At 53.2% G+C, this 21,220-nt stretch overlaps 12 protein-coding genes across 12 annotated transcripts; 8 read left to right on the top strand and 4 right to left on the bottom strand.

Annotated features, from left to right (window-relative positions):
- Positions 1-184: 184 nt before the first annotated feature.
- Positions 185-2,850, top strand: MVES1_001782 (uncharacterized protein; the record flags this gene model as incomplete). The annotated part of the gene is made up of 2 exons (XM_056206623.1): positions 185-192; positions 672-2,850. The coding sequence occupies 2 exons, from the start codon at positions 185-187 to the stop codon at positions 2,848-2,850; spliced, it is 2,187 nt and encodes a 728-aa protein (XP_056062598.1).
- A 210-nt stretch (positions 2,851-3,060) lies between these two features.
- RPL6 (60S ribosomal protein L6) lies at positions 3,061-3,774 on the bottom strand (the record flags this gene model as incomplete). Its single annotated transcript, XM_056206622.1, has 1 exon — positions 3,061-3,774. One exon carries the CDS (start codon positions 3,772-3,774, stop codon positions 3,061-3,063), a length of 714 nt encoding a protein of 237 aa, XP_056062597.1.
- Positions 3,775-4,167: 393 nt separating this feature from the next.
- MET7 (tetrahydrofolate synthase) lies at positions 4,168-5,733 on the top strand (the record flags this gene model as incomplete). Its single annotated transcript, XM_056206621.1, has 1 exon — positions 4,168-5,733. The coding sequence occupies one exon, from the start codon at positions 4,168-4,170 to the stop codon at positions 5,731-5,733; it is 1,566 nt and encodes a 521-aa protein (XP_056062596.1).
- Positions 5,734-5,970: 237 nt separating this feature from the next.
- TAM41 (Mitochondrial translocator assembly and maintenance protein 41) lies at positions 5,971-7,168 on the top strand (the record flags this gene model as incomplete). Its single annotated transcript, XM_056206620.1, has 2 exons — positions 5,971-7,119; positions 7,145-7,168. The coding sequence occupies 2 exons, from the start codon at positions 5,971-5,973 to the stop codon at positions 7,166-7,168; spliced, it is 1,173 nt and encodes a 390-aa protein (XP_056062595.1).
- Positions 7,169-7,193: 25 nt separating this feature from the next.
- On the top strand, positions 7,194-7,917 carry MVES1_001778 (uncharacterized protein; the record flags this gene model as incomplete). The annotated part of the gene is made up of 3 exons (XM_056206619.1): positions 7,194-7,198; positions 7,445-7,795; positions 7,824-7,917. 3 exons carry the CDS (start codon positions 7,194-7,196, stop codon positions 7,915-7,917), a joined length of 450 nt encoding a protein of 149 aa, XP_056062594.1.
- Positions 7,918-7,963: 46 nt separating this feature from the next.
- On the bottom strand, positions 7,964-11,593 carry BST1 (GPI inositol deacylase; the record flags this gene model as incomplete). Its single annotated transcript, XM_056206618.1, has 1 exon — positions 7,964-11,593. One exon carries the CDS (start codon positions 11,591-11,593, stop codon positions 7,964-7,966), a length of 3,630 nt encoding a protein of 1,209 aa, XP_056062593.1.
- A 139-nt stretch (positions 11,594-11,732) lies between these two features.
- On the top strand, positions 11,733-12,827 carry MVES1_001776 (uncharacterized protein; the record flags this gene model as incomplete). Its single annotated transcript, XM_056206617.1, has 3 exons — positions 11,733-11,870; positions 11,900-11,949; positions 11,978-12,827. 3 exons carry the CDS (start codon positions 11,733-11,735, stop codon positions 12,825-12,827), a joined length of 1,038 nt encoding a protein of 345 aa, XP_056062592.1.
- Positions 12,828-12,866: 39 nt separating this feature from the next.
- MVES1_001775 (uncharacterized protein) lies at positions 12,867-14,439 on the bottom strand (the record flags this gene model as incomplete). Its single annotated transcript, XM_056206616.1, has 4 exons — positions 12,867-13,359; positions 13,388-13,715; positions 13,750-13,959; positions 13,989-14,439. 4 exons carry the CDS (start codon positions 14,437-14,439, stop codon positions 12,867-12,869), a joined length of 1,482 nt encoding a protein of 493 aa, XP_056062591.1.
- Positions 14,440-14,598: 159 nt separating this feature from the next.
- Positions 14,599-15,285, top strand: rpl36 (ribosomal protein L36; the record flags this gene model as incomplete). The annotated part of the gene is made up of 5 exons (XM_056206615.1): positions 14,599-14,647; positions 14,713-14,891; positions 14,918-14,935; positions 15,132-15,190; positions 15,231-15,285. The coding sequence occupies 5 exons, from the start codon at positions 14,599-14,601 to the stop codon at positions 15,283-15,285; spliced, it is 360 nt and encodes a 119-aa protein (XP_056062590.1).
- A 500-nt stretch (positions 15,286-15,785) lies between these two features.
- Positions 15,786-17,276, top strand: INT6 (eukaryotic translation initiation factor 3 subunit E; the record flags this gene model as incomplete). The annotated part of the gene is made up of 1 exon (XM_056206614.1): positions 15,786-17,276. One exon carries the CDS (start codon positions 15,786-15,788, stop codon positions 17,274-17,276), a length of 1,491 nt encoding a protein of 496 aa, XP_056062589.1.
- A 26-nt stretch (positions 17,277-17,302) lies between these two features.
- MVES1_001772 (uncharacterized protein) lies at positions 17,303-18,775 on the bottom strand (the record flags this gene model as incomplete). Its single annotated transcript, XM_056206613.1, has 2 exons — positions 17,303-18,640; positions 18,674-18,775. 2 exons carry the CDS (start codon positions 18,773-18,775, stop codon positions 17,303-17,305), a joined length of 1,440 nt encoding a protein of 479 aa, XP_056062588.1.
- Positions 18,776-18,935: 160 nt separating this feature from the next.
- Positions 18,936-20,123, top strand: RPA49 (DNA-directed RNA polymerase I subunit rpa49; the record flags this gene model as incomplete). The annotated part of the gene is made up of 1 exon (XM_056206612.1): positions 18,936-20,123. One exon carries the CDS (start codon positions 18,936-18,938, stop codon positions 20,121-20,123), a length of 1,188 nt encoding a protein of 395 aa, XP_056062587.1.
- Between the last annotated feature and the right edge of the window lie 1,097 nt (positions 20,124-21,220).

Below are 21,220 nucleotides of genomic sequence, written 5' to 3'. Positions count from 1 at the left end.
TCGATGCGGTATTCATACATGCTAGAAATGCAGACGTTTGGTAGTGGACGCCGTGCAGCGTATACGTGGTTCCTCCTGCTTTTGTCAATCACTTTGCTCCTAGTTGACCCTGTACTAGAGATGTCATTCCTGGGGAATGCATTAAATTACGCGCTTATGTACCATTGGTGTCGAAAGAATCGGCATGTCCAGGTAAATTTGGTTGGACTTATTACGATCACCGCTCCTTACATGCCATTCTTCATGATGGCATTTGGCTGGGTCATGAATGCGCAGTCAAGACAACGACGGTCTGAATTGGCCGGTGTAGTTGTTGGACATTTATGTTCGTATATGCAAAAGCTAACAACAGTCTACTTTTTCCAAAATATTTGGCCACACGAGCTGAACGCAAATCATACAAATATTCTCGCGCCACCGCTATTATGGTTCGTTTTTTTTTTCGGATACTCATATACAGGAGTCGCTTGTGGAATGTCCCTGCATAAATAGAGTGCCACCATGGCTTGGTATACCACGAAATGACGTATCAAATGACTGCACCACGCATCGTCCCTGTACCCTGTGAGAAGAGCTGACTAAAACAGATGCTTTACGTGCCTTCTGCATTGCCACTGCGACCACTGCTGTTGCACGCGCGACATGCTGCATCCATTATGGGCCCCCATCAGGTATGTGCCCGTACACAAAAAAGCATTTGGGTCATTTATGACGCGCCAACTGCATGTCACAACACCCTCTGCAAAAAAGGCAACTACAAAGTACGCACGGCTGATGCAAGCGAATCAGCGTAGAGCCGTTGCAACGGCACAACGCACGACGGCGAGCCACGCTGAGGCGGACCATCCCAAGGTGGGAAAAAAGGCACCAACTCGGCGTACAAGAACCAAGATCAAAGGTGCGTTACGCGCAAAGAAAAGCACCGAAGAGCCAGCGCCCAAAAAAATAGCGGAGCCGAGCACCCCGCCTCCCAAGCCGGCCCCCGCGCTCAAATCGCACAAACGCCTGCCAAAATCTACCACATTACTGTATGGGGAGGAAGCACAGAAAGCCCGAATGGTGCGCCTGGAACAGTCGCACGACAGCGATGCAAAAGCAGGCCGACTTTCGCCGAACGACGTTCTAATTGAGACGGTCGAGCCACTGCGCGAGATGCAAATAGCTTCGTTGGCACACGGACTGGACCGCGTTCTGTTCAACACAGGCATCCATTGGTTACGAGACAAAAACTCTGGTATATACAATTTTGACCCGCGCATCCGGAACGTGCTGGACGTCGACCTCTTTGACTATGGCGCACTTCCACCCTACCTCACCTCGAGCCGTGATCCCGAGCTTTTAAAAATCACGGAGAAAGAGAAGAAAAAGTATTGCGGGAGTACGAGCAGCATGACAGGCTTGCTAAGCCACTGCTATTACCTGCTGAGCCGATGGAAAGAGCCGGAACTGAAGGGATTTAGCGCGAGCTTTGGGGATATGTCTACGGGATTTAGCGAAGGCGCCAAGCTCCCTGTCTCCATCTGCCTTACGCGTCAGCCTACAGGCTTTTATGCGATCGACGCGGACAAAGTGACCGATGGGGACATTGATAACAACAATTATGTGCTCACGTCACTAGGCAAGAGTCTGGAGAAATTTTTAACGGCAGCACCAGACGAATACGCCAAGTACGAGCGTGTCAACAGCTGGAAACTTGACAAGGAAGCGCGCGAGCGAAAAGAAGCCTACCACTACGCCAAGACGTCCAAGCTGCTCATGCGCTCGCAACTCGACTGCCAAGATTTGCGGTTGCCGCGCAAGACATTTGACTTGAAGACACGCGCGGTCGTTTCCGTGCGACACGATCGTGCAAATTATGTCGAAGCAGGCGGCTACCAGATCGATCATGTGAATGGACTTTGGGAATCGTTCGAGCGCGAATATTGGGATATGGCACGCGCAGCGTTCCTCAAGTACAATTTCCAGGCGCGAATTGGTCATATGGACGGCATTTTTGTTGCGTACCACAACACCGCGCAGATATTTGGCTTCCAATACATCAGCCTGGACGAAATGAACAAGGCGCTGTTTGGGAGCACCGAGATGGGTGATATGGCGTACCGGCTATGCCTCGGCCTGCTCGAGCAGATCCTGGACAAGGCCACGGAAACCTTCCCTGATGAATCGCTGCACATTTCGCTTGAGACGCGGTTTGGTACAGGGACCATGCATGTGATAGTGCAGGGCGCAGAGAGCAAAAAAATTACACAGCTGGACGTTTCGATGGACAGGTATTTAAACGACGCGCTGGTTCGTGGGCCTGTGGATGCCACTGCACTGTACGGTCCACTCAGCGAAGCACAACTCGAGGATATGCGCTGCGGTCGCACCAAGTTACCGGGCAAAAAAGGTTTGTCGTGGCACGTAGAGTATGCCATCGCGCCTCGGCACGACCTCACTGAAGACCAAATCCGCAAACATTTGGGCGAAATTCGCAGGCGGCAGCAAGCACTTCAAGTCATGTGCCAACCGAATGTCGACTTGCTGAACGCGCGCGAAGAGCATCGTGTGAATGTGTTGGCGAAGCGATCCAAGTCTCTCGGCCGTTTTTTGCACGAGCGCGAAAATGGCATTGCGGTCGGCATGCCTCTTGCACCGGGCCAGCTCTCTACGCGCGAACTTGTGAAGAAAAAAGCGCCGTCTGTGGCGAACAGTATTCCCCAGCCACCCAACCATGGCGACCAGCAGATCAAATGGCAACGTATGCCCGATGTAACGACACGCAAGCTGCGTGACTTGAGCCGGCATGGACGTGAGCGCGCAGAGGCAAGAGAGGCAAACGACCCTCTCAAACTGTATGATACTACGTAGAAAACAATCACGACATGAGGCAAAAAGTGCAATGAGCACTTCCATTGGATTCCAGCCTATTTTGGAACAGATACAGTTTACCCGACCGTACCCGGGCGGCAGTGCACAATGATTCAATAAAATGCAGTCCGTGTTAGGTCAGATGCACCATACCGGGCAAAGCGCTACACGAGCATTGTGGCGCACTACAGACATCAATCATCGACCCGCTTAGAAGCGGAGCGCATGCGGCTTGTCGCCCTTGGAGAGGGAGAAGGTAGCCGCAAGGTATTTGGCGAGCAAAGGACCCTCCTTCTTGATCGAGGCAATCACGTCCTTGTCAAGAGCCTTCTGGTCGGCGACCTTGTTCTCAGGGAGAGGAGCCTTGTTTGCGGGGTCAGCAAAAAAGGCAGCCTCGGTCTTTTGCTTCGCGGCCTTCTCACGACGGAAGTATGCGTCGTTCAGCTTGTCATCCACGCTCACGTTGCTGACATCCACCTTGGTGCTAGTGGCAATCACGTAAGCCTGGTTGACCCTGCGGATAGGCACACCGTTGAGCTTGAAGGGGCCAGTGACGAGCAAGAGACCGCTGTCAAGCTGCTTCAAAAAAATGACACGCTTGCCGCGGAAACGGCCGGCAAGGAGGATGAGCACAGTGCCGGGAGTGATGCTCTCGCGCAGCTTGGTCGGCTTCGCAGTCTTACGGTTGACCTTCTTTGTGCGCACGTCATCGGCAGGGTAGAAGCGGGAAGCTTTGGCGGTGGGTACAAGACGCTTGCCACCGTTCTTGGCACCACCAACAGCCTTCTCCTCGGTGGTGACGGGAGTCTCCTCAGCAGCAGCAGCGGGCTTACGTCCAGTGTGCTTAAAGCCACCTTTCTTGGAGTAGAGCTTGCTGCGGCCAAGGCGGCCAATGTAGGGGCTAACGGTGCTGTTGCGGACCATGGTACACTGTTTCACGTGTTAGTATGCAATCTCAGCGGAGACAAGCGCAACTGCTGTGCATTGTCTGCTACATTCCGCAGCCCATTGCACAGCAAGTTGCGCTTACCACAATACGCACCAAGTCGATCCACTCAGTAAGCCTTGATGGTTGAAAGCAGAAATCGGCGCCGTAGCTCCACTGCCTTGTCCACTCGCGCGTCCGAAGATTCACTGTCATATCACGTGAATAAATGCAAAACTAGCTATTTGTGGCCAAGACCACGTGGGCCTAAGTAAGCCGACACGGTGGTCCGCGCGCGTGCCCAAAAGTATTATTGCATGCGTCTGCCGCGCCGTGCGCATTTGGGTTGGATTGGTAGTGCAAAACGCATGTGCGAGCGAAACGCGTCCTCGATGGCGACCTATGAAGGGGCGATTGATGCACTAAACTCTTTGCAATCCAATGCAGCCACGCTCGAAGCCATCCGCAAAAGTGGGAGAACAGTGAATGAGCAAAATGAACAGGAAATGACAGAGTACCTGAGCCGGATAGGGCATACGCGAAAAGAGCTGGACAACATCAATGTGCTGCATATCACAGGCACAAAAGGCAAAGGATCTACAGCCGCATTTCTGGATGCAATCCTTCGTGCGGTGCGGCCTGTAGGAACAGAAAAGATTGGATTGTATACGTCGCCCCATATGGTTGCTGCGCGTGAACGAATCCGGATTGATGGAGTCCCACTTTCGGAGTCCGAGTTTGCCCGGTACTTTTGGGAGGTGTGGGACAATCTGGCACACAACACGACGCGCCAATATGAAACAACACCGCTGCGTCCCATGTATTTTCGATTCATGACACTGCTCGCATTCCATGTATTCATCTCTAAGAAGGTATCTGCTACGCTTCTAGAAGTGGGTATTGGAGGATTGTACGACTCTACAAATATTGTACAGCATCCCATCGCTACTGGCGTCACGGCGCTGGGTTTGGATCACACGGCGCTGCTTGGGAATACCATCGAGGAAATCGCACTGCAAAAAGCGGGTATATTTAAGGAGGGCGCGCCCGCATTTTCCACGCCGCAGCCCAGTAGTGCAGAGGCAACGCTGGAGGCCTATGCGACAAAAATTCGCGCGTCGAGCTTTGAAATTGTGCAAGAACCGGAGGGTATGGGCACCGTCGAGTTGGGCCTTCCTGGAGAGCACCAGCGCGCGAATGCAAGTATGGCCGTCGCGCTTGCACGCGCATTTTCTGTTTCCGATGCGGGCAAACAGCTGTATCCCGGTGCGATCGCAAAGCTTGGAGCGCTGCAAGCGCCGCTGACCAAGACGCTGTGCACGGCGCTGCACGATGCATTTTGGCCTGGGCGATGCCAGCGAGTCGACGCACAGACTATGTGTGGTGCAAAGTATTACTTGGACGGCGCGCACACATTGGAAAGCATTACGTTTGCCGTGCGATGGTTTGTGTCCCAAGTCGTTGAAAAGCAAGCGCCGCGCGTTTTCATCTTTAACTGTACCAATGGGCGCTCGGGACAAATGCTCTTGCAGACTCTATTCGATGAGCTAAAGCGCAGCACGAAAAATTCGCGCGCATTTTTCAAGCGCGTATACTTTTGCACGAACAATACCTACGCCGACGGTAACTCCAAGAACGATCTCGTTTCGCATTCAGTGGACCCAGATATTCTAAAGAGCTTGTCTATGCAGCAAGAGCTTGCTGGAGAATGGTGCACCTTGCTTGATATCACGCAAGTGATGCATGTCACGGCAGATGGGCTGTGCGTCGAAGCGGACGATGCGTCTGTGCATGTGGTCCCGAGTATCGAGCATGCTATGGATGGAATAAAAAATATGCATTCGGCTGCAGATGTATTTGTTGCCGGTAGCTTGCATTTAGTCGGCGGTGTAATGGCGCATTTGCAAGCACAGGGCGTGTTGGACGATAGCCTGCGCGAAAAGATTGCGCCTCGCTGAGCGCCCTGTAGGACCGCTAGACCTCCACACTCTTCTTAACTCCACTTGTTCTCTGGCCGCATCATGCGCGCATGGTTGTGTTCTGGGCATGTGCACGCTCTTACGAGGTCTCGAAAGCTGCCCTCCTGTGCTGGCCGCTCTGCCTTTTCGTCTAGTATTTATATCGCGAATAATGACAAGGAATCGCGGCTGGAGCGTACCATAGAGAAACAGACATTCTACCCCACGCCGTTTGTCATGCCAGATGCTGTCCCTGAGGTCGCACGCATGACAGCAGCAGAGGCGACGTATCGCAAGGAGCTGCTCAAGGTTTTGCACCATACCAATCTTCCGCCTGTGCTGTACGCGTTTGCCTATGGGTCTGGTGTTTTTCGCCAGACCTCCTCCCAGAAGACCAGTGGAAGTGCACCGATGATTGATATGATCCTCGGCGTAAAAAACCCGCTGCATTTCCACGCGCGTAACTTGATAGAGAACCCTTTGCACTACCCGTGGTGGTCGCGCTGGCTCGGAAGCTGGGTGATTTCCGAGGTGCAGGACATGGGCGCAGGATTATGGTACGTGCCGTACGTAAAGGTGGACGACAAGGTCATTAAATATGGTGTTATTTCCGAGGACAATATGGTCGCAGATTTGCTCTTTTGGGAGAATCTTTACATCAGTGGACGCATGCAAAAACCGACCGCGGCACTGATTAATTCAAGCGACGAGCGCGTTCCCATTGCTGCACAAGCAAACCATGCGTCAGCCTTACGGGTCTCGTTCCTGCTGCTTCCCCACAAGTTCTCTGAAAGGGATCTGTATCTTCAAATTGCATCCCTGAGCTACATGGGTGATTTCCGTATGAACGTGCCTGGAGGCGAGAACCAGAACAAGGTGCAGAACATCGTCGACCACCAGAAGCCATGGTTCCGCTTCATGTACGCCGATTTGATTACGCGGTTCCCTTCGGTCCGTGTGGGTAGCGGATCCCCTGAGAAGAAATGGCTCATGATGGAGCAGGACTTGTCGCCGCAGGTACGCGCAATCCATGCGGCCAAGCTTCCACGCAATCTTCGCGCGCGAATCGCGCGGCATTATATCAAGCAAGCGGGTGCGCACCCTGTCTTTGCAAAGATGAATACTCTTGAGCCGGAGGAATTGGAGCGTGTCATGCACGCGAGCGATATGCAAGAATACTACGACGACGCTATTGTGGAAGCGGATGCTGTGTCGCTTTCCGCACGGTTCTGGCTGCAGGTGGTCCAGCAACCCGACTTTACCGACGTGATCAAGCAGCAGATCGCCAAAACGGTGGACTACCCCGCACGGATACAATCGCTCAAGGGCATATACACGGCTGGCTTCATGCGGTCCATGCGCTATGTCTGGGCCAAGCTGCAGAAGGTATGTGCAGTGTTACTCACAATAGTATCGGCGCGGGAAACCTACGTAATCTAAATACCACGCAATATTCAAATATGGCGTATTTACACTGCCGGTATAGCATTGAACAGCACCATCCTTGCATCCTTTTCTATTATACCACGATGCATACCCAATCTCTCCCTTCGCTTTGTGTGGGTTAGCGCGCGATTTGAGCGGCGCGCGATACGCACGCAATCTAAGTGATTGGCACAGACCCGTACCTAATAGCTTTCATAACATGTTAGCATGCACGGACGGTCGCGCCCGGCTGTACCGCGGTGGGTTCAACGATTGCAACCATGAGCGCCGAAAATGTCGCAAAAGACGTACAGGCCCGCCGTGAAGACGAGGCGCCGGACAGTGTGAATGAAGTGTCCGATGTGCAGGCTGGTAAGGCCAAGAGTGTCAACGAAGCCCTTGAAGAGGAATACGACGAGGACGAGGACGAAGACTTTGTACGCGGGAAGACACGACTTACAATGCAGACCGCCGACGGAGACGATACGGAGGAAGACGACGATGAAGACGAAGACGAAGACGAAAACGAAGGCGGCGGCGAAGGCGACGAGGACGACGATGAGGACGAAGACGGGGACGAAGACGAAGACGAGGAGGAAGACGAAGACGAGGAGGAAGACGAAGACGAAAACGACGAGTACGTATCTTCGGCACCCTAACCCTAGCGTCCAACTCGGCAAGCGCAAGCCCGGTGAGGATGAGGAAGAAGAGGAGGTCGAAGACGAAGAAGAGCCGCCCAAAGTCCGCAAAACCGACTAAATGCCGCTTCGTTACAAATTTCTTTCTATAGCTTCGACATATCCTACTACTTTCCTTGTTCGTTATCCCGATCGCCGCGCAGCATGCGAATTTGCTCTTCCAGTTCTGCTAGGCGCTGGCCCAATGCGTAAACCCCATTGTCGCCTAGCAGTGCCTGCAATCCAGCGTGGAATGATTGTTGTGCTTGGCGCAGAGATGGCGGTGGCATACCGCTAAACTGGTACAATGGATCGAATCCAAGCACCGGGCGTGCGGTTACTTCCTCTGCCTTTTGCACAGGCTCTTTTTCGGATATAGGTTTTTTCCGCCGGCGCAAGCCAAGCGCGTCGAGACGCTCGTCCGGCATTGTCTGTGCGTCACTACACGCCTGTGAGGACAAAACGCCATCGACAAAATGCATGCGCGCATGCATCCGCTCGTCGTATACATCTGCGCTGAGCTGCTGTCCAAACTGCCCGCCAAGCGTCATCTTGGCCCTTGTCAGCTGATAAAAGCCAGCCGCAGTGACTTCGCCCGCGCGCTTCTTCACGGCCAAGTACGCATCCAGTGTGTCGAGGTAGGTCGACAACACAGCGTCCAACGTAGGCACCTGCTGGAGCGACGGCGGGACCGATTGGTGCATGGAATCGAGCACGAAAATTTCACGCTCTACTTCTTCGCTGTCCATCCTTTCTTGGGCATGGTACGATGCGAACACGCGCTGGGCGACTTCCCACACAATGACCAGCTGGAACACCTCTGCTTGTAGGTACGCGTAACGTATTCCATACAAAAGTGATACCGTGTACAGAAAAGCGTACACGCCAAACGTAATCCACGCATGTTTTTTACCTGTCGCGCCGCTGTCCACGGTGGGATTGGCGCACAGGTACACTAGCGTCAAGAGCGGCAGCGTCGCGAGAATGTTGTGCTCTGTGCGCGACAGCCCCATATTGAAGCCTGCATTGACGTTACGAATCCATACCACAAGCACAGGGACATTGAGCGGCAGGATCCAGAATAAATAAAGAAGCAGCCACATGTTTTGCAGGTAGCGCTGCGCCGTCGTTTTCTCTTGCAAATTGTGCCGAGAAGTGTGTACGGCTTGTTTCCAAGTGACATGGGAGCAGAATGCCGTATAGGCATGTACCATAAAACACACGATAAACAAAATTTGGTACGGCAAAAAGAACCAGAGCAACACCAAGATCAGTGCGCCAAGCATCGTCTGGCGCTTTGTGGCCCACGCGGTAAGATCGGCACGCGAAGGTAAGGGCGCATCGCTTGCCATACTCGCAAAGCGCAGCAAGCTAGGCGCATAGCGTCGAACTCCGATAAAGCCCAGAGAAAATATGTGATGTATCAAGAAAGCAACGACAAATGCCATGCAATACGAGAGCATCATGAGAATGGGCCCCAAGTAGAGGAATTGCGTGGTAGTGAGGCCTATGCCGAGTGTATGCCACGCACCACCCAGGCCAAGGGCCACAGCGGAGCTCGCTAAGAGCTGCACAGCGGCAGGGCCGCCTAGCAAAAGGTACGCCGCGCGGCTGTACACTAATTGGGTAAGTGCTTCCATCGGCCCCGACTGTGGAAAGGCAGCGTAGGATAATGCCAACACGGCAATGGGCCATACTACCAATGCAAGACGATAGCGCAAGATCAGCAGCCCCGCACTGGCCCGCCATTGAATAGAGATACGGACCCGGTCGTAGGGAATAGGGCACTCGTTTGTGTATGTCGCAGTATACACGGTCGACTCGTACGCACTCGGGAGCCAAAGCTCCAGCAATGTGCCATGATCAACACCTGTTGGACGCGGCATAAACGGAGCACTTCCATGAAGCGCTACAGGAAAGGCTACGCGTTCCTGTGCATTCAACGAAGGGAATACGCGCTCGTCGTTGGTGACGATATTTGACACGCGCGCAATTGGCGCAGTTTCCGGCGGCGGCGGATGCAAATGGTCGGCACAAGGTGCAGGAAAAAGTTCGAGCTCGTACACGAGAATCGCCGAGTCCAAATCGGGGAACTGCCATTTCCACAGCGGTGCATGCCTTCCGTGAGAAGACAGGAGCCACTCGTAGGGCGTCTCAAACAAGTCCCACGTCTTGGAGAAAAACAAGCCAGGGCTTCCATGCAGCTGCAGTGGCTTGTCCTCGACAAACCCCTTGTCCAAGATAGTCTGTTTGTGCATCGTCTGATCGTGGCCCGTGTAGACTCCCATATTGCGCGTGCGCTCCAAGCGAATAAACTGGACATCGTTGTCCTTCAAGTCTTTCGGGCTCAAGTACAGCGTTTGAAAAGACGTGCTCGGCACATCGTACAGGTATGAGCTGTTGGGAAAGTAGACGGCACCGCGGGGAGCGGGCGACGCTGGCAGCGCTTTGTACACGCTCGGGAGCAACAGCTGGCAGTAGGACCTGTCCAGTTTGAAAACATTGTCAAAGTTGATTGATTTTTTGCACGCCATGGCCACCATCTCGACATCGGAGATAACAAAGCGCGAAGTAAACGATGAACCCACCAACAAATTGGTGATTAAGGCAAACCCAAGCCGCTCGTCCTCCTCTGTAATGGAGATGTCGTGCTGTGCGCGCGGTCCAGGCGGGCTCAGCAGCGAGTAGGTCTCTACGTTGGACTCGCCCCGTCCAAATGTATTTCCTTCGTCTCCCACCTCGAACCGCGGCGTGAGCTGCGCCATGAATTTCAAATCAGCGCTGAGCGTTGATTGCGAAATAAATGCGTCTATTTCGGAGCGCTTAAACATCGAGAATCCAAGCATGTTGTGCCACAGCTTTCGGCGGAGCAGGCGGTAATCCAACGATGCGCGTTGACTCGCGTTGGAGCCCAACAGATCATAGTCCAGCAGAAACCCGCGCGCAATTTTGAAACGCAATTGGTCACACCAAACCACCTCGAGATGGTCTACTGCACTCCAGAGGAATTCAAGCGATGCTGTATACGTAGAAAGACGACTTATTGGCTCATGAATGCCGGCCAGTGCGAGCGAAGATGCATCGGAGGGTAGCTGTGTGTCCAGCAGGCCGCCTGCAATGCTAATCAGGAGCGGCTCTTCCTCCGTCGCTAATTTTTGTTTGTTTATCACATTGTAAATGCGGTCCAAAGATCGGTCAAAAGGGACAGGTGGGAACGCATGGGGCGTCGACAATGTGACGATTGTGTCGATGCTGCGCGGCGCGTAATTTGGCAGATGCGGAGCAAGACGAGCGACGATTCCGCCCATGCTATGCGCGACAACGCCAACACTGGTATCATTTGGCTCTCCAGGCGTCACAGGACAGATACTGCGCAAGTAGTTGATTACTTCGTTGACGTACTCGGCCTGGTCCTCGAGTGTTTGGCCGTGGAATGCGCTAAAGTCTTCGTTAAAACTGACAGTATACCACTCCACTGGACCACGCCAGTTGGACCATGCCACACTTGCAATTCCTGCATTGTTTTTCCAGTATTGGTGCATCGCACTGGACGCCATACTACGCACCTGCCCAAAACTTCCGGCGTTTCCCGGAATGAAAAGAACCGCTGCACATGGCTTCCCATTGTCCACACGCTTGTCCGGACGGCCTTCACGGTATTCCAGCAGCGAGTATTTGCGCATCAATGGTGATGTTGAGTTTGAATGGGCGCGTAGCTGCGCATTGTGCGAAATGTAGTATGGAATCATGTGCGACATGCGGCACCCGCTGTGAATGCCCAGCATCTGGGGTATCCTAACAAATGCTGAAATAAAATAGAGCATTGTCGCAATGCCCAGCCCGATAATCACAGCCGGGCGTAGGCACCATGGCGTAGGTGACCCTTGCCCCGGTGCCATGGCGATGGAAGCAGAAGGCGGAGGTATCGTCACGTGCCTGCGCACCGACCACCCGGTGCAGCCTTCGCCGCTCTTCACAACCATGCCATCGAGCTTTGACTCGTTCTTTAATGCGGCTAAGCGCGTCAGTGCACAGGTACGTGGCAGATATGGCAACTTATACAGGCATCGATGTATGCCCAGGCTGCCTCTGCAGATTTGCAATCTGGATTCAGGTACGCTTACACGTCTTATTTACACCAGCTTGCCGAGCGAGTGCAACCGCGCCGCGAGGATCCTGCGCAACTTTCTGACGGATCCGGAGCACCCAGAGACGATCAATTCCACCATCCCGAAATCCGTTCTGATGCGTGCAAAAGGATTGGCGATTTTCACCATTGTCAAGGGTGGGTTTGTGTGGTCGGGTAAGGTCGGCAGCGGCGTCGTGATTGCGCGTCTCCCCGACGGCTCGTGGTCCACGCCCACCTGCATTGCGACTGGTGGCATTGGTATTGGATGGCAGGTCGGTGCAGACGTGACTGAATTTGTAGTGGTGATGAACACCGAGGAAGCGGTCAAGTCGTTTGGTCTCTCTGGAAACTTGACGTTTGGCGGCTCCCTGAGCGCTGCCGCAGGGCCTATTGGCATCGGTGGCACGGGCATGTTTTCGGTGGCACATATCGCCCCGATGTACTCGTATAGTCGCAGCAAGGGCTTGTACATTGGCATCAGCTTGGAAGGCACCGCGCTCGTCGAGCGCAAAGACGCAAACCGCGAATTTTACGGGCAGTCCATCCCAGCTATGGATTTGCTGATGGGTAAAGTACCTGCACCAGAGGCCGCGGCAGTGATGTACGAGGTTATCGAGGCTGCAGAGGACCTGGATGAAAATGAAATTTTGCATCAATTGTATCCCAACGCCCGTCACGACGAGGCCCGCAAAGCGAGTACGTACGCAGGAGAATCTCCCGCGGACGACTCGTACGTGTCTACGGAACAAGAGGCAGACAAGGACGCATATCCTGCCAAGAAAGAGAAGCCCACAGACGAGAAGCCTGCAGAATTGCAGACCTCGCACGAAGAAGCTGCGGAGAAAGACAGTCCCGCTAAATGAGAACGAGGCAGTGTATGACTACAGTTCTATAGTACAGAATTATTTGCTCGGAGGCAAGGCCGTGGCGCGTGGGAGCGTGCCGGAAGAAACGCCCAGCATGCTTGCTTTCGTGTTGATTGCGCTTGGCGGCGGACCTCCAACCTGGTCGGGTGCTTCGTCGGTAGCGTGTAAGAAGACGGCAGGAGGTGCCTGTGCATTGGTTGTCTCCTGTGCTGGTATAATAACGGCGGGACCTCCTGGAAACACAAAAGGCAACACGGGCTCTTCGGCTTTGGTCTCCTCCGAGTTTACAAGTAGCTTTTGCAGTGCTGCGATCAGATCGAACGCCAATGCTTCCTTGTTCGGACCGTCTTCCAGCTGCGGCTCCCAGCCAACAGGGGGACTCCCAGGAGGACTCAGTAAAAATTCGCGTTCTGGCTCTGGCGGTTCCAGATACTGTTTAGATGCGTCGAACGAACGCGCAACGACAAACTCGCCATCTGGAAGCAGCACTAGTGGCGTGTCCACGCAAAAATAAACACGCAATGCACAGCTGCTATCAGTCTAGATGCCGCACGTACTCTGCATGTGTGTCGTACGCATACGTAGGCAAATCTTCGTGCAAGAGCAGAAGACGGTCAAGCGCATATTTCACATTCGCAGCTTCGTGTGCCTGCTCAAACACCGCCACGGCACGTCCAAATGCAGAAAGCGGCGACCAGTCAACCAAGTGTCCGTATGTGCACAGGAGTGTTTGAAGCTGCAGGACAAGCTCTTCCGACTCAAAAAACGCTTCTGGTAAATTAGCAAACATAATAGTGTTTGTCGCATTTGTTGCGCGGTTCGAGCGCGCCGTGCGGTCCTGCAAAGAACGAAATACAATCTGCTCAAGGAATACATTCGTGTAAGCTCACTGATCTATGCCACCAGACTCAATACGGACGGAATCGCGCATCGGACGCCTGGTTATCGGATCGAACCTTTCCAGCGGTACCGCCAGACTCGGCAGCGGTGTCGTCCTCCTCTTCCTCAGCATCACCCAACAATGCACCGGTGTCAAAAGGCGCCATTCCAGCAAATGGATTGCCACTCGCCTCGCCTTCAGATGGATGCAGCCCCGCACCGCGAGAAAGTGCATCGAAGAGTTTGTCCACTGGCGTTAGTTGCTCTGCGCGCACGTACATTGCTCTGCATCGCGGACGATGAACCACATTTCTTTCACATCCGTGTCCTCTTCTTCTTGACTCTCGTCCAGCTCGGGGTGGTCATCTAGCTGGCAGTATATACAGGCTTCGTCCAAGTATTTGTTCTTGTTTGGAATATCTTGGGGTATAGAGCGCGAGATAGCATGCAATGCAATCGAAGGATACTTGATCTGGAAGCCTTTCAATGAAAAAGTGCCATCAGAAGACAAGAAAGAGATGTTCGCCTCGGTTAGCCAAAGCTTTCCAGAAAGAAGCAGCGCGTCTGCGGCCTGTGCGTCGGCCCCAATGAGCGCCGGTGCGGGCTGCAGCTTTGCAACAACATCCTCAAACTCATCAATCAAAAAAGGTCGAGAATCGTTAGTCGAAGCCTCTTCCACCTCTTTTGACGTAGCAAACGGGGGCGGCGCAGAAATCAATTCCAGCAGCATGGTCCAACACTGCACGGCCCGCGACGCGCACAGCAGCGCACAAATGCGTTTACTAAGCGTCACTTCAAAGATGTAATCAAGCACGTGATATTTTCACATTCTGCCGAAAGGGGTGAAGCCGTGGCGCAGCGTTGCTCCTACACTTCAAGAAGCTTCAAGATGCCGAGCTCTTCCAACCCAGCTAACAAGGCAGGCGTTCCTCGCTCTGGTATGTACCGATGATGCAGCAGAATGCGTAAGAATAGTACTAACATGCACTTTTCTTTTGATCAGGTCTCGTTTGGGGCATTAACCGTGGTCACCAAACCAAGCGTCTGGTCCCTGCGACCAAGCGCGTGAACAAAAAGGGTGTTGCATCTGAGCGTGTCAAGTCTGTTCGGGGCGTGATCCGTGAGGTGTGTGGCTTTGCTCCGTACGAGCGTCGCGCTATGGAGTTGATCCGTAACTCAAAGGTATGTCTTTCAGGGTATGGTGCAAGTGGGACGTGCAACAAGTGGTATTGTGACATGTATATGGGTCGTGGATAGCGGTGGCATATGAATGTGTGTGACTTTAGCATGCAGTGACCGTGCATTCTTCTGCTTCTCGCAATGCCATGTCATTTGTGCTGCTACCGCAGTAACATATTCGCTGCTCGGGCTCCTTACTTGCACCGTTTCCACAGTCTGCTTGAATCGTACTAACTCCAACAGGATAAGCGTGCGCGCAAGTTCGTCAAGCGCCGTATTGGTACCATGCGCCGTGCTAAGATGTACGTGTTTTCTATTTTTACACTTACTAACACCTTGCAGTAAGATGGAGATCCTTACCAACGCTATTGCGGAGCAGCGCCGTGCTGGTCACTAAGTTTGACCTCATTGTTTCTCTTATATCAGCCACATAGATGGTAAAAAAAAAAATTATGCGCAGACGCGCAGTTTGCGAAAAAGAAAAAGAAGAAAAAAAAAGCTGGATCGCATACATTGTATTTCCCTTCTCCCTACGCAATGTTCATAATGCTTAAGCTAGCATTCTTTGTCTCGACAGATGCATATTGGTAACTCGCAGAAAAAATTGCTGTGGTAGCGGGACATGTGCGTACGGACGCTCAGAAAAGCTACTGCTCGCAACTATCTTGCAATTCGAGAATAAAAAAGGCACTACCATCATAAAAGTACTCGTGTGTGATGCCCATGCATGCGTCAGTGGTACTCGGCATCGCCAACGCATCAAACAGCCCCGAGCGGATCCATTGTAGAGCGGACGTGTCGAGTGTATGTCACGTGTAAAATCAGACCTAATAGGTACATACACACAGAAGAAAAGTAGGCGCGCTTTTGCTGCGATCGTTTTACCGCTGTGCAAGAATGGCAGCGCAATATGACCTGACCCAGACTCTTCTTGGGTACCTGGATTCACACCTTGGACTGCCCCTTCTATCGCATATTGGCACGACGAACCTTTTCAATGCGAAAGATTTGCTCAAAGCGCAGTACGAGCTGTCGCAACGCACTGCGATGGTGGACTATTCCCTTCAACTCCACAAAGAAGCATATCCCGGCGAGCCCGAGCCGGAGGAGATTTCCATGCGCCGTGAGGAAGTTGTAGCGAAGAATGCAAAGCTTCAAAAAGAGGTGGAAAAGGTGCTGAACGTGATTCGGGACCCTAACGTCGCGAATGCACTGAAGCAGGACAAGGCGCTGAACTTTGACTGGCTCAAGCAGAACTACAACCTCACCTTGGACGAGATCGACGCATTGTACCACTATGGTTATTTTCAGTACTCTTGTGGCAATTACAGCGAAGCGTCGTCGTACCTATACCATTTTTGCGTGCTCTCGCCTGACAACAAGTTGACTTCGTCTGCAATGTGGGGCAAGCTCGCCTGTGATATACTCACTGGCGAATGGGAGCGCGCTATGGATGATGTGCGCCAGCTCCGGGAGCACATTGATGCGCGGCGTGCGACTGCATCGATAGTTGCGGGTGCTCAAGGCGAAGTTACCCATGAGGAAATTCTGCAGAAGCGCGCTTGGCTTTTGCACTGGAGCCTGTTTGTCTTTTTCAATCACCCTGCAGGCCGCGTCAAGCTCGTCGAGCTTTTTCTCTCGCCGGCGTACATGAGTACGCTACAGATTTCTTGCCCCTGGCTGCTCCGTTACTTGGTCGTTGCGCTTGTCATTACCCGGCGGCAAGTCACGCGCGGCTATGTAATCGATACAAGCGGCTCCAGCACTGCACCGCACAACAATTCCTCTGGGAACATGAAGCTCACTGCGCCAGCCGCATTGCGTGATCTCTCCAAGACGATTCAGATGGAATCATACCGCCTGAACCCAGACCCATTTGTCGATTTCTTCTTCCAGCTCTATGTGGAGCTTAACTTTGACCGCGCCCAAGAGGAACTGGCAAAGGCAAATGAGGCAGCGACGCAAGACTTCTTTCTCCAGGAGCATGTCAGCGAGTTTATTGAGGATGCGCGATTCCTGGTCAGCGAAGTGTACTGCCGTATCCATCAAAATGTCAAAATCGATGACCTGTCTAAGCGTCTCAACATGAGCAAGGAAGACGGCGAAAAGTGGATCGTTACTTTGATCTGCGACACCAAGACGGACGCCAAGATTGATTTGAAGGACGGTATTGTGCGCATGAACCAACCGCGCTCGATCGTATACCAGTCGGTCATTGATAAGACGCGTGGTATCACTTTCCGCACCTCAGCACTTGCACAGGCCATGGACCGTCGTGCGCATCCGCCGTTGGCGAACAACGATGGCCGTCGAGGCACGCGCCAAAATGCAAAGGCCGGCGCGAACAAGCCTGTTGCGGGAGAAAGTGCGCCTGTGGCAGAAGCATAGACGGCACTTGCATAGATTGCTTAGCACTACAAAAATGGATACACCTCGTCCGCTATTTTTGTGGTTGCGTTGGGAGCGGGCGGTGCGGACAGTGCCATGACCTCATACTGCTTGCCCATACCTGTAGAATCAACCAAACGCAGGGCCGCTTGCTCAATGACATGCTTGCGCGACGCATCGTTGTCTTTTACGAGCTTCTGGACGCGCATGCCCAGACCAAGCGACGCCAAAAAGTTGTGCTGCGACATGGGTCCATGTGCCTGGGCGTTGGTGGTGTTGACTGCCTCTTCCAAAAACGAAAAGTCGACATTAGCAGTAAGGTCCGACTGCCCGGGCATTTCCAGCGGGTCCACAATGCGATGGTTACGGAACGCGCGGAAGCTCTCGCTAAAGAAACGTGCGGCGCCATAGTCGATAATTAGACCACAACCGCCGAGCGATGCTTGCTCTCGTTCTTGTTCCTGTTGAGGAGTAAGAGGCATAGATTTGCCGTCCATGGCGACTTTGCACGCATCGTAGCCCGACACCCATTCGCCCATGCGCCGCGCTAAAGCCCAGCCCATCGGGCTCACTTCCACACGTTGCCCAGGCTGCAGCTTTTCAAAGCGTGAGTTGCGCGCAGCCAACAGCTTCGCCCACGGCGTCGTCGAAGAGGAAAGAACAAAGCGTAGTTTTGGTGTTGCTTTCTCTGCACCTGGCTCCTCTTTCTTGTGCTTGCCACTAAGAATGTCCGACGCTTTGAGCACGGCCACGCCGGGCTTTTCCCCTTGGTCCAAATCGACCAAAACTTCGCGCCAACCATTCATATGCTTTTCAAATATGTGAATAGGAAGCGCATCAAAAAATTCGTGCGCCGTCACGATCGTCCAGGATTTTGGATCCGTCGGGACGTCGTGATACGATGGGAACCATTCCAGTCGAACCTGATTTGGCTTCAACTCCTCCACGGCCGTATCCGAATCCACAGGTTCTTTGCCGTACTTCTGAAGAGCCTCTACAACTACCTTCTCCTGCGTTTCCAGCAGCCATGGTGATGCTTCCACAAGCTGGATCGTGCGCAAGCAGTTGAACATTTCCGGAAAGTTGGCAAATGTGCGCAACATATCACTTAGCAATGTGCCGCGACCGGGACCCAGCTCAATCAAGCGAATGCGCTCAGGTGCATTCGATGCTTGCCACCGTGATACATAGTAGACAGCGAGCAGCTCGCCAAACACTTGACTAATTTCGGGGCTTGTAATAAAGTCGCCGCGCGTACCCAAAATACCATTGCGATTCTCTTGCAGTTTGCCTGAATAATACCCAAAATCGGGATTCGTAAGACATGCTTGCATATATGTAGGCACGGTCAACGGCCCGGAACTCTATCGTTAGCGTGGCACACGTGGAAAACGTACCCGAATAGAATTTTGCAGCACACGCATTAAGGCACCCTTTGTCTTGTCCTCTTCAGGAGGTGCTGTGCTCTGCATACGCACTCCCGTTCGCATAAGCGGCATGGCTCGAGCCACAGAGCATTGCAATGCGCGGGAAGTTACCAACGCCCTCAACATCGTCTCGAAAGCCAAGCGACAGGACTGTGCGTCAAGGAAGTGGAGGCGTTTAGTCAGGGTAGCACAAATTTGACTGCCGTGCTTGGTTCTTTACGCATCCTGCACGATGGGCGCTACGAAAGACGGCGGCTCAAAGCGCCGCGAAAAGCAGCTGGGTACTGAGAAGACTGTTCCGATTAAAAAGGCAAAAACCCAAGAGCAAGTCTCGCTTCGAATTTCTGATACGGAGAAGAGCATTGGTCCTGTCCTCGCGTCTTTTGGCGACTTTACGCCGGACAGGGGAGTAGCGTTTTCGCTCTACCACGCGCCGAGCGACAGTGCAAACAATCTTGACAAGGACGATTCGGGTGCCAACATGGATGAACGCTTGCTACTGGTGGGCGAGACTCCTATAATGCAGTACACGAGTAGCAATTGGAGCTGGGGCGCGTCGTCTTCCGCTCCTGCTGATGTACGTCGTGAGACCCGCGGGTACTCTGGAGAGTACTTGCTTGGTATCTACGACAAAAATACGCAGCAAGTCACTTTGCGCAAAGCCCCGGTCTTCACACTGAATCGCTCTGTTCGTGCATTGGAAAATTTGAATGCCATGGCAGTCGAAAGTGGTGCGCAAGGCTTTGACTATACAAAAGCGCGCCGCGATCTTGGCGAAGCATTTGGAAACAAAAAGCAGAAACAGGCCGCTAGGAATATGGATCGCATGAAGGTCAATACGGAGAATATGGACGGTGTCCTGGAGCATGTTGCATCGGGGATCGACGCCTCGGCGGCCGAATTTCCTTCAGAAAATTCGTTGGCCCAGTCCATTAGTGCGAGCCGTGCATTGCCGCAGGCAAGAATGGAGGCACAGAGTCCTGCAGACGCATACCCGTTGTTTTCCTTGGTGCCTGCAAAAGTCTTCAACGCGCTTGGGATACACTCCATGTTTAGCTGCGCAACGGAGAAAGATTTGAGCAGCACCGTTCGTGTGCTTCCGCATCCATCGCACTGGCTGCTACCCCGCTTGTGGCACGCTGTGAGTCGCGCGTACAACGATGGCGGAGAAACGGCAGCATCCGCGAAGCAAGTGCGTATCGGGTACTATTTGGCCATTCTCTTGGCATTCCGCAAAAACGTACGTGGCCTTTCCAGAATCAGAGACGACTATGCATCTATACTTGGGCAAAAAATGCGCCTCCCAGACGGGGAGAAGGATATTGTGATGGAAGAATTGCTGTCAAAGTTTACCGAAATGCCGCGCGGCTCGCAAAAGTGCGTATACACCCGTGGCACTAACACCCCAGGCCCAAGATGACATCTGTCGGTGAAACAAAGCTTCTAGCTTACATCCTTGTCCTCGCCTTGCACTTGGAGGATTTCAGTATAGAGCCGAAATCCATTGCGCAAGAGTTGAGTGTGCCGGTACAGCGGTGCGTGTAGTTCGCAAACTATCTAACAAACAGGATAAACGAGCTGTATCGCTCGCTCGGCTGCACGTCCTCTCACTCCAATCGACACGACGTCGAGGAAGGGGTTACTGCGCCACAGGCAAAACGGTGGCATATCAAACTACCGCTTTCATTCCCCCAGCAGCGAAAACGTGGTCCATTGCGTGGCTAATATTGTCGTGAATGTAAACTGTAATGCTACAACGTGTCTGGCATACTTGCCATAGCCAATGGCGGAATATGGCGCCCCTGCTTTGCCGCGGCTGCAGCTGTGTGCATATCGTAGTACGCTTGCAAACTTATATTGCGTACATCATGCGGAATCTTTTGTACGCGTGCGTCCATTTGCGCACGCGCAGCCTCCAACGCCCGTTGGCCACCGCGCTCCAACCGCGCCAATAATTTTTCGCCTGTCGTAAGCGCCGTACCGCGCTACACACATTCAAGATCGTAGTTTACAAGCACTTCCTCAATTTGATCTTCGGTCAATGCGGCGCGCTGTGCCTGAGGCTGTCCACGCGTACGTTTACGGCCCATCACAGTAGAGAAGGGAGCAATCACCACCAACACCCTATTTGGTCACGTGGCGTCTGTGCGCCTCGCCGCATTCGCACCATACGCTGCATGCGAAACGACAGCCTTGTAGCGCATCCTCCGACACCGAGGAAACAAGCGCTAGGCTTGCATTCAGCACCGGAATGCGAAGTATGGGCAGTTTGTCCCAAGATGTTTGATATCGGCCAACTTGGGCCGAAGTACAAAACGACAATGTTCGGTTTTGTGGATCTGTGTGCGCATGGCATCTTGACCGTAGCATGGCGTACATCGTTCCGCGAGCGCATGCAAGGATGCAGCGATGTCTCTTTCTGGGAGTATTTTCGTGTCTTCCCAAAGGATGCATGCGCAATCGCGCGCAAAATGTCTCGAGACGCGCCGCTGATGCCCAGCACGATGGACCGAGTAG

The sequence above is a fragment of the Malassezia vespertilionis genome, chromosome 3 (genome assembly GCF_029542925.1).
Source record: "Malassezia vespertilionis chromosome 3, complete sequence".
Taxonomy (NCBI): domain Eukaryota; kingdom Fungi; phylum Basidiomycota; class Malasseziomycetes; order Malasseziales; family Malasseziaceae; genus Malassezia; species Malassezia vespertilionis.
Note: the sequence above shows the minus strand (reverse complement) of the source record. Positions and strands in the feature narration are given on the sequence as shown.